At 57.0% G+C, this 10,823-nt stretch overlaps 1 protein-coding gene across 4 annotated transcripts in view; it reads left to right on the top strand.

Annotated features, from left to right (window-relative positions):
• Positions 1 to 7,755: 7,755 nt before the first annotated feature.
• Positions 7,756 to 10,823, top strand: part of CLSTN1 (calsyntenin 1) — a 53,789-nt gene continuing 50,721 nt past the window's right edge. For all 4 annotated transcript variants that reach the window (XM_036460868.2, XM_036460865.2, XM_036460866.2 and 1 more), the window contains exon 1: positions 7,756 to 8,069. In XM_036460868.2, the coding sequence (XP_036316761.1) occupies positions 7,979 to 8,069 (91 nt within the window). In that variant the 5' untranslated portion in view covers positions 7,756 to 7,978. The remainder of the gene's footprint in view (positions 8,070 to 10,823) is intronic.

Genomic DNA, 10,823 nt, shown 5'->3' with positions numbered 1-10,823 from the left:
GCTTTGCCCTCTCATTAGTTCCAGGCTGAACCTGTCCGAAGCTGTGGTGCTCTCCGCAGATCCTGTCCAGAGCCGGCACCTCGGCCTGACCCTCGGAGCCATGGCCTGGCAGACACCCCACCCAGCGGGACAGGGACAGGGCTTTGTTCTCTGTGGAGTGTCTCACACGTGGTGGTGACTACATGGGGCCCTGGGGCAGGTTTGGAGACGTGAGGCTGAGCCACAACCTCGTCCTCCATTCGTAGACCAAGTCCAGGGGCAGGTGGTAAGCTCCCCAGAGGGGCAGAAACAAATGCTCGGGCCCCTCTGCCTCTGCTCTCAGCACAGGGCTGATGGCCTGTGTTTCTGGCCCTGGGGACAGATGGGAGTCGGCCCCGCACGTACTTGCCTCCTTCAGCCCGAGGGCACCCTCCCAGGCCTGGAGGTGGCTGGCATGAGCTTCGGTCTGAACAGGCGGCATCCCCTGCCCAGCTAGTGCCAGGCAGACCCTCCCCTGCCCCCAGCGTGCACCTGGGGCTCCTCACCCTGGGCCTTGCATCTGCCTTGCCTCTTGCTCCAGCTCTCCGGCCTTCCCTTGCCATCCATCCGACTCCTCGCTGGGCCCGTGCAACCAGGGGTCACAGACCCTTCAGCTGCCCCCCCCTTCCCTCCCTTCCCCTGCAGGCCACTGGCCCTCCCGCTCCGGTGCTTTCCAGCAATTTGCTCCCTCCCTGCCTTTCCCAGGCCGCGGGGCTGCCTGGCTCCTGCTGAGCCAGCCGCTCAGGCTCATGGGAATTCTCAGGGCCCCTGTGAGGCTGGTTGGGGACAAGCAGCCTCCTCATTCGCACCCCTAACTCAATGCCTCAGATGATGGCACTGCAACTTCGAGGAGGAGGACGAGCGAGAGGGGGAGGGGAGAGGAGGCAGGGCCACCCCCTCCCCACTGCCCCTGGGGGATGCACACAGGCCGGGCCCCTGGGGAAGCCTCCCCCTTTGTGGGAACCCCGTTCACGTCCCCAGTGGTTCGGGGTTCCGGTTCAGGGTTTGGGTTCTGGAGAAAGCCACACACAAATGAAAAAAGACTAGAAAAGTATTAATTTGGCGATATGGCAAGGTGACTAGACGTCCCGCTTTTGGCGGGACAGTCCCGATAAAATCGGGATGTCTGGTCACCTTTCTATATGGGGGGCCAGGCGGGAGCCCACCTCTAGTGGGAAAACCACAGGGGAGCTCGGGCCTTGCCAGCCCTGTCATTGAGGCCATGGGGTACACCCACAGCCCTGGGGCAGGACACTCCAGTAACAGGAATTTCCATGAGACAACAGAGGTGGAGGCTGCTTCAGCTAATAATGTTTTAACTAAACGGCCAGCGAGGGGTCAGACCAATTAAGGTTGTTGACCAGCCTTCCCGGCCTCCTGTCCACATCTCTCTGTCAGTGAGACAGTGATTGGTTTCTGGCGCCTCTTAAAGCGCCGGCAGGATCTGAACCGGAGAGAGAGGAGGGCTGGGGGCTGACCGAGGGGCCCAGCTGGAAGGATGGCCGCCAGCGACTGAGCGCTCATGGCAGCATCACGTGTGGCCCACATAGCAGCACCCCGTGAGGCACGTGCCCCTGGGACCCCACTTTGTAGCTGATGAAACAGAGAGAGGAGGCCACCGAGCTGGGAAGTGGCAGGCTAGGGGGTTAAAGGCAAGAAGGTTCCAGAAGGGCTCACCCCTGGGAAGGCCACACGCCCGTGAGGGGGTCCTGTGTGCAGCGTGCGAGGCGGGAGCTGGTCTGGGGTGACGGGACAGGCTGCCCGCACAGGGGACCGTCCTTTGGGATGGAGGAAGGGCCTGGGCCCTGGCTGGGACACCCCCTCCCATCACTGTCCCAGCCCAGTGTCTCGGCTCACCCCCCGCCCCCGGCCACCCACCACCCAGGAGCTCCGGAGCTACAGAGCACCAGGCAGGGCGGAGGTCAGCCGGCACTTCTCCCGTCTCGATGGCCCTCGGACCTTTCCCGGCCTTGCGGCCACTTTCGCCATCGGAGCAGTGTGTTCGGGAGTGAGGGGCGCCCTGGGTGACAGCGTTGGGTCTGAATCCTGACTCTAGCTCTTTGCTGTGTGACCTTGGGCAGATGACGTCAGCTCCCTCGGCCCCAGCGTCCTCCTCAGTGAGGCAGGATGACCTGTAATCCCTGCAGGGGACTGGGGCCAGCAAGACACCGGGTAACGCACAGGCGGAATGCCTCCGCAGGGCCAGAGCTCAGCAAGCCCCCTGAGCCCTGTGCGAGTGGTGCTCATTATCTCTGGATCTCTGGGGGGCGATTAACCCCGCTTCCCAGGTGAGGAAGGAGAGGGAAGAGGTACCCAAGCAGCTAGAAGAGCTGGAGGCCTGGAAGGCAGAGATTCTGGAGCCTGGCTCCTGACTTCTGCCGGCACTGGCTGGCCCAGGGGGCTTCGGAGCTGAGGCAAATTGCAAGAGACCAGAGGAGCCTCATCGGAGGGCTGAGGGTCCTGGCAGGTCGCTGCACTCCTGGGAACCCTTGCTTTCCATCAGTGAGACAGAGATGAGTGAACCCTTACCCGGGAGCCCTGGCCGGTGTAGCTCAGTGGATAGAGCGCCATACTGTGGACTGAAGGGTCCTGGGTTCGATTCCAGACAAGGGCACATTGCCTGGGTTTCAGGTTTGATCCCCAGTTTGGGGGACAAGGGAGTTGCAGGAGGCAGCTGATCAATGGTTCTGTCTCATCATTGATGTTTCTCTCTCTTTCCTTCTCCCTTCCCCTCTGAAATCAATAAAAATATTTTTTAAAAATTAAAAAATAACCCCTACCAGGGACATTGCTGTGCGTTCCACATGCATACAGACGCCCTGAGAAAGGGAACATGCTGGACAGATGCGAGCTAGAAAGAGCTGCGTGACAGGGGCTATTTTCACCGTCATCTCCTTGGACTTCTCAGAGTCCATACAACACATCACACCAGCATCATCGTCTCCAGGAGAGCAGAGTACCTTCTGGGGCCACCCACTGAGCCACACCCCTCAGACGCACCGTCTCATTTAATCCCACAGTAGTCTGAACGAGGTATTACTATGACTGTGCCCATTTTACAGATGAGGCAACTGAAGCTCAGAGCCTCAGGCTGTCTGGTCTTCCCTGCTGATCCCTGGGACCAGGCTTTGTCTGAAGCAAGACCGTGCGAGTAAAACATGCCTCCTGTTGGTTAAACCACTGGATCCTCCCAGCTCCTCCCAGCTCCTCCCAGCTCCGGGGAATGGGAGGGAGCTGTGGAGGGAATCCCACATGCTGCTGTTTTCACTGTGCAAACCGAGGCCGGAGGCCGGGTTTCCTCCTCGTTTCTGCCCTCGCCTCCTCCCTTCCTCCCCTCCTCACTGAAACCAATCCTTCCCATCGCGATGCTATGGGCAGACAGAGCAGAAAGAGTGTGTGTTGTGTGTCCCACATTTGCCCATATGTCGTGTATGTGTGTGTGTGTGTGTGTGTGTGTGTGTGTGTGCATGCCCTAACTGGGAACCGAACCTGCTGGTTCATAGTTTGACACTCAACCACTGAGCCACACCAGCCGGGCTTTGCTTGTATTTGTTAATGGAAGGATAAGTCCCAAACAGGCAACATGGTCACCTACAGGTGAAGGAGAGATCAGAGAGGAGGAACGGACCAGACTTCTCTGAGCAGCTTGCTTTCAGGGTTTGACTCTGGAACTTTGCGAATATTGAACATAACCATACATGCAATAAGATTAAACGAGAATTTTACAAAAGGGAAGGAAGTGGACAGATTCACATTTGAACCTGGGTCTGTCCAACCAGAGTGTCTGCCCTAAGTCACATCCTTCCGTGTCTCATTGTCCCTCCTACAGCAATGGAGTGGCCTGGCCTGGCCGAGATGGGGCCTCACTGAGCACCGGGGTGGGATGGGGGAGGTGGTGGGTGGGGAGACACGTGGGGGAGCCTGGTGGTGCGGGGGCTGTGGCTTCAGGACCTTCGGGAGACTACAATCTGTGGCTCTCACCAGATTTCTCACCGCCCGCTCCCTGGCACCCCGAAGTTGCCGCTGCCAGGCTCACTGCCAGGAGAGCCGCTATGGTGGCTGCTCACCTGCCTCCAGCCGGTCCCACACGCACACACACGGGCGCATGGCTCTCGGTACAAACAGCAAAACATGCCGGCCTGTGGGTGGCTTGGCTTCCTGGCACACAGCTTCCTGCCCGAGGTCTCATGGCATCCTCAGGCAACGGCCCTGGGGATGGTCCTCCGGGAGGAGCTCAGGCCTCGCACAGCAGAGGGGGGCTCCCGCTGGGGCCCGTGCACCCTGATTTTGGAATGGGGGTGTAACTTCACACAGGAGCGAAGGCGCTGTCTGCGGGTCCAGACAGACAGGGAGCTGAATCCCAGGAGTCCTCTCTAGCAGTGCGCTCTAGAACAACGTTCAGTTTTCTAACCCGGAACAATGGAAGGCCCTCCAGGAGCGCTGCTGGACAGAAACGGCAGGAGCTTAGTACGGAGGCTGTTGTGATTAGCGAGAGCCATTTTACAAACGCAGCATCCTGCCCGCCGGCGTGGCTCAGGGGTTGAGCATCGACGTACGAACCTGGAGGTCCCGGTTCAGATCCCGGTGTGGGCACATGCCTGGGTTGCGGGCTCCATCCGTGTGAGGCCTGCAGCAATGATTCTCTCATGATTGCTGTTTCTCTCCCTCTCTGAAAGCAATTAAAAATGTTAAATGCGGCACCCGGGATATTGTGTCCTCTCGTATACTGCTCCTTCAGAAGTTCAAGTCTTCCTCGCCTGGCCGACAGTCACCCCCTTACCCTCCCATCCAAGGACCCGCTGAGGACAGGGCTGGGTGGCGCCTCTCTTCCTACGGCCCCAGGGCTCCTGGCATGACCCTCTGCTGGTCCCAGCACAAGTCTGCATCGATGCCCAGCGCGGGGCCCTTCTGAGGACTCACTGGTCCGTCGTGTGGAGACCTGTGCAAGGTGCCAACGTAGCCGAGGCTGCTGTCAGGCGGAGCCGAGAGGCAGCGCACCGTTCTCCGGCTTCCTAGACGTTCAGGCGGAGCCCGGAGCTGCGCTAACTCTCCTGCAGGCACATCCCAGCATGTGCGGGCTGCGCTGAGCTCTCCCTCCTGCTGCGGGACCTTTTCCATCGATCTCTTTGTTTCTTTAAGGGACAGGGAGGGTGAGAAGATAGAGGGACCAGGATTCCGGTTTGTTTGCGTTTCTAATAGAACTGAATACATTACACTCCCCCTCTTGCCATCGACCCATAGACTCAGAACTCGGTTCTGAGATTATTCCTTTCCCATTTTGTTTTATAAATCTCCAAGGTCCCACGTGGGATCTCTGTAGTAATAGTTTTTAAAAACCACCAAACAAACACGGCAACTTATTTAGTTCATCACTGGATGTTTATTGCGCTCCTACTGTGTGCTCAGCAGTACACCAGGAGCTCAGAGGGCTCCTGAGGGAAAAAGAAACTGCCATGTGTTTAGACCTACTGTACACTGGGCTCCGTGAGGCACTTCAACCGCATCGTTTCATTTAAGTCTGATGACTCGAGGGAACAGACGCTGTTATCCTGTTTCACAGGTGAGGAAAGACAGTTCCCTAAGTTGTCCAAGGTCATTTGTAGGGGCAGGAGTCAGAAGTTCCATCCATACCATCTGGGTCCTTCCCACTAGAATAATGGGGAGGAGAAAAGGACACCAAGTAGCAGATTATCAAGCCCTGGCTGGTTAAGAGGTAATCAGGAGGACTTCATGGAGGAGGCAGCCCAGAGGTGCACTGTGAGGACCAGAGGCTCAGGGCAGAGGTGGAGAAGGGTCCTGGGAAGGAAGGAACTGAAGGCAGATAATGGCAAACAGCAGCTGGATTGGCTCAGTGGATAAAGCATCGACCTGTGGACTGAAGGGTCCCAGATTCTATTGTATTTTGGTCCAGGGCACGTGCCTGGGTTGCAGACTTGGTTCCCAGTAGGGGGCGTGCAGGAGGCAGCCGATCAATGATGCTCTCCATCACTGATGTTTCTCTCTCTCTCCCTCTCTCTTCCTCTGTGAAACGAATAATATATATATATATATATATATATATATATATATATATATATATATATATATATATATATATAAAGATAATGGCAACAGCAGCCTGAGGGAGGGCTGAGAGGTGGACAGCCTGGCAGAGCGGTCTGGACCTGATGAGATAGCCGCAGGGCCCCCACGGGGAGCCAGGGAGGGACGGACGCATAGCAGTGCCTGGAGAGGATGACTGCAGAGCTGGGGGGAGGAGCGGAGAGGGCAGGAGAGGGCAGGGCCAAGCAGGACCCCTTGGGAAGGGTGCACCCCAGGGGCGCCTCGTCCTCCTGGCCTCAGAGGCGGGGGTGGCTGGGCAGCAGAGGGGGGACCTCCAGGCTCTGATGGAGGAAGCGTTTGAGGGGGAAAGGATGGGGAGGAAGAGCACATCCATTAGAGGCTCTGAAACCTCCTCCATCCCGCCTCTGCTAGCTGCTGCTCAAGGTCGTCCCTGTAGGATCAAGTCCAAATCCCTCCTCCTGTCACTTCAGGTACCTCACCATCTGGCCTCCAGCTACCTCACCCACTGCTCCCCTAAATAAGTCCTCCACTCTCCACAAACGGGTTGAGTCACTCCCTCCCAGCCCCACCTGGTCCCCACAGCCCACCAGCCAGCCCCTCTCCGCACACACGGGCAGGGATGGCCTCAGCTCTCCAGCTCCGTCTGGAGTCACTTAATATTCTGCTGCCATTGAGCTTTTGCTGTTGGCGTCTCCCTCTGCCACCGCCCGTCCTGGAGGGTCCGCATTTCTCTTTACAGGGTCTCCCCTGGGGACGTCATCACCCGGCTGTTTCCGCATCTGCTAAATGGAGTCACTGCTGTGGTCTCACGGGCCTGGCCCGCGGGAGCCCTCCCTGACGGATCCAGTTCTTTCCTCCAGTGTGTGCGGGGGTGATGGGGGTGATGGGGGAGTGAGGCATCCACCTGAGAGGCATTTGACACATTTGCTGCATCCCACTGGGATCTGCTAAAAAGGGCGCGCGCACAAGCCACAGACAGATATCTTCAGCAAATGGAGGAATCTTGAGTTTCAAATTCAGGACGGACTCCTTGGGACAGGCATTCTTCCCACCACCCCCTCCCCCCCCACACACCGCCCCTGCAAAGCAGCCTGACCCTGTGCGGAGCGCGGTGTGACCTCGCATCCTCGGGCGCCCCCATCACCCCGACTTGGCGGAGGACACCGAGGTCCTGGGAGGCGACGCGACTCTCCCGCAGCGGCCAAGGTGTGGGCGCCCAGGGGCCCCCGGCTGCACCCTCCAGCGGGGTCTGCACTCCTTGGGGGTGGGTGGGGGTGGGACGGGCAGAAAGGGAGGCACGGGTCCCGGGGTTCCGCTCGCCCGGCTCCGGAGCCTGGGAACGCGCGTGGGGATGGAGAGCGAATGCTCTGGGCCGGGGCAGGGGTGCAGCCCCCCGGGCCCTCTCCTCCGCTGGGGAGACTCCCCGGCCGCGTCCCCACGGGTGCGCGCCTCTCCCCGCCGTCCCTCCCGCGCCGCGCGCGCTCTGAGGGCCGCTGCGCGCGCGCCGGGCCTGGGATCCAGGCCCCCCCTCCACCCCGTAGCCCCGCCCCTCCCCTCGGCCCCGCCCAATCCGCCCGGCCTCTCAGTCCCTTAGCCCCGCCCCTCCTCCCGGCCCCACCCACATCCCCGCCCCGCCCCGCCCCGCCCCCAGTCGGGTACCAGGTCGGACCCGAGAGAGAGCGCCGCCGCCATCTTAGTTGGAGCCGCTGCCTCCAGCGAAGCGCTGCCTCCGAGGAGGGGAGGCGCTCGCGGCCCGAGCGCGCGGCCCAGCGTCCCGGCGGCGGCTCCCCCGCGGCGCCCGGTTCCCGCCGCGGCTGCCTGGCTCCGCGCCGCCCGAGACCCGCTCCGCGCCCCGAGCGCCTCCCCGCGTCCCCGCCGAGGGCCGGGCGCCCGAGCGATGCTGCGCCGCCCCGCGCCCGCGCCGGCGCCGGCCGCCTGGCTGCTGCTGGCCGCGCTGCTGAGCGACTGCGGCGTCTGGGCCGCGCGAGGTGAGCGGCGGCGGCGGGCGGGCGGCGCGGGGCCGGGCGGAATGCGGGGTCGGGGCGCGGCGGCTGGGGGCGCGCGCTGCGGGCGCGGGGGAGTGGAGCGCCGTCCTGGGCGGGGCCCCTGGGTCCGGGCCGCCCCCGCCGCAGCCCCGGGGGGTGGCGGCGCGGTCTGAGGGACCTGCGGCCCGGCCGGAGGGTCGGTGCCCCGTGCCCGGCAGCGCCCGCCGGCCGAGCTGCGCCCCGGGAGATGCCCGGGCGGGTGCTGGGTCCCCGGTGCGCACCGGCCGGGCGCACGCACAGGGCGGTGAGTGCTTACATAAGCGCCCACTCCTCCGCATCCCCGGCCGGATCCCGTCTGCACCGCGGACCCGCATCCTCGCCCTTCCCTCCTCCCCTCCCTCCCCCTCCCGGGTCCTCCCCGCAAACGGGCAGAAGCTGGGAATTCCGCTCCCCTCGCACCTTGCACCCCAAGGAGAGGCTGCGCGGCGGCGGGACCGCGGTCCCCCTTCCCCCTCCCCGCATTGGGAATCTGCGTCCTCCCGTCCCGCGCCGCGGTGGGACCGAGGTCGTGCGAGGCTTCGCGGCCTCAGCAGCACAAGAAAGCCTCTTAGGCGCCTCAGGACGGAGATCACTCCATGGTTACTGGCAAAAAGCTTTCCTCAGCGAGCTGATGGCGTTGTTGTCGCCGTCCTCACCCTCTCCACCTTGCGAACGGTGCTTGCTTTCCGAGATGGACTCGGCTCGCCAGCGAGAGGCTTACGCATTGCAGATCCGGGCTTCCGAACGGGTCTTGGAATCGTAACCATTTTCCTTGGCCACGGAACCAGTAACCTAGGTGTAGTTTACAGAGTACTTGGATCTATTCTTCTGATTTAAAAAAATAAAAATAAAAAAAAATGGGGTCGTAGGGGAGAGGGTTGATGCAAGTCTAGATGGAATGGTCGTATTTCAGTTAAGCAAGCTTTGGGGAAAAAAATTCCCATTTTCTCTTCCTTGGTCTGAATACGGAGAGGACTAGGGTGTTAACAAACAATCTAAAGGGCAGAGGAGGCAAAAGCGTCTTTTGTTCCAGGTTCCTTTCTTCCCGCGGAGGAGGATTATAAACTTTGGGCACTTCTTTCATTTCATTTGTGACGTTCTGTTGACGATCAAATTCAGATTTTAGTATCAAATTGCTCTCGATTTGATCTTTAGAAGTTACATCAAGCTGCGTTTGAAATGTGCTTGCCAGATTTGGGATTGAGGTCTGAAAGTCAAATATATCCAAGCAAAAAATGTCAAAGTTTTGCTTCTCTGAGGACAAGCACATTTTTAAAATACGTGCCTGGGTTGGGTATTGGGGGAATAGTTCCCGTGTATTTAGTTTAGTCAGTGATGGTATTTCTCATCAAAACCCATATTTTCTTTTGTCTTTTCACCCACATTTCTTCATTATTGACGAGTTAAATTAGTTCTTTGATGTTATTGAGATACTTGATATTTGATACATTTCAGTATCAAATATCTTCAGTATGACACACTAACAAGTCTTATGTGAAAGATGACTTCAGACTTTTGTAACTTAACTATGTCTAAGCTTTTCTTGGTGCATTTGCAATACTTAGGAATTCTTAGTCTTCAAAATAAAAATATTTAAACATCAGTTATTCTGCTGTGTTTGTTATTTTTTTCCAGCTTGCAAGTTAGAAAACGTCTCCAGAATGTTGCATGAAATGCTGATAAAACGATTTCATTTAAAAATGTTAGAGGAATTTTCTATGTAAATATGCAATTTGGGGAGACACGTTCTGTGGGTTTACTTTAAAAGATAATCATATCAAGTAATATTTGAATGTTTTACTGATGCAAGACAGTCTGACATTAAGACTGCTGTGTTCATACATGAGTTACCTCTAATAAATATTAATGGGATGAAGATCACAGAAATTGCTGGAGAGAATGTTACGTTTTGTGATCTAAGTTGCACGTTGACTATTAGTTTTATAGAGAACCCTAAATTTCACTTCATTTGTAGCTATAATTCTCAAAAAACATCAAGAAAACCAAAATATTAGAAATATCTGTGGCTGCCTTCCTTCTCTCCAGTGAGTCAATTTTGAGGAACTAGAAAATGAAATAGAGAAAATAGAAAGCTTCTATGAATATTTTTAAAAAATGCAAGCATGCAGTGCATTTCAAAGCCAAATAAATAACAGTCAATGTTATTTTCCTGTTTGTATGCAGAATTCTCAGCGAGGTTTCTTCTTACTGTTTGAAATTTCTCTCTCTCCCCAACCCCGGAGCCCTCCCTTCCCTGCTCACTTTCCCTTTTTTTCACAGCACTTGCTCCGATGCCCTTTGTCATTTAGTTATTTTGTTTATCATCTGTCTCTTTTGAACATAGCCTCAGGATGGAAGGGGGTTTGGTCTGGTTTGCTTGCTTACGTATGTTATTTTTACCTGACATTTAAGTGTCATACTGAAAAAGCGTTGCAGCCATAGAGTATAAACTAACGGAAATTCTGCAACACGGATATCAGAATTCATCAGTAGATACTTTTCAAGGGCCCTCCTGGTGATTGTAGTGGTGGGGATATTAGATTAAAAAATCTGTAGCAGCTTTTGAAGGCTGGAGCTCTGTGGCGTCCACTTTGAGTCCATTTTTTAAAAAACCACACGCTGTAATTCTCAGCCGTTTTAGAAAATGGTTTCTTAATTTGTTACCTTGTTCTTCAAAGCAACGTTGAGGAAAAAGTCATTTGAATATAGATTTCAGTG

Source organism: Pipistrellus kuhlii, unplaced genomic scaffold (assembly GCF_014108245.1).
Source record: "Pipistrellus kuhlii isolate mPipKuh1 unplaced genomic scaffold, mPipKuh1.p scaffold_m20_p_34, whole genome shotgun sequence".
Lineage (NCBI taxonomy): Eukaryota > Metazoa > Chordata > Mammalia > Chiroptera > Vespertilionidae > Pipistrellus > Pipistrellus kuhlii.
This window is presented reverse-complemented; position numbering and strand designations above follow the sequence as displayed.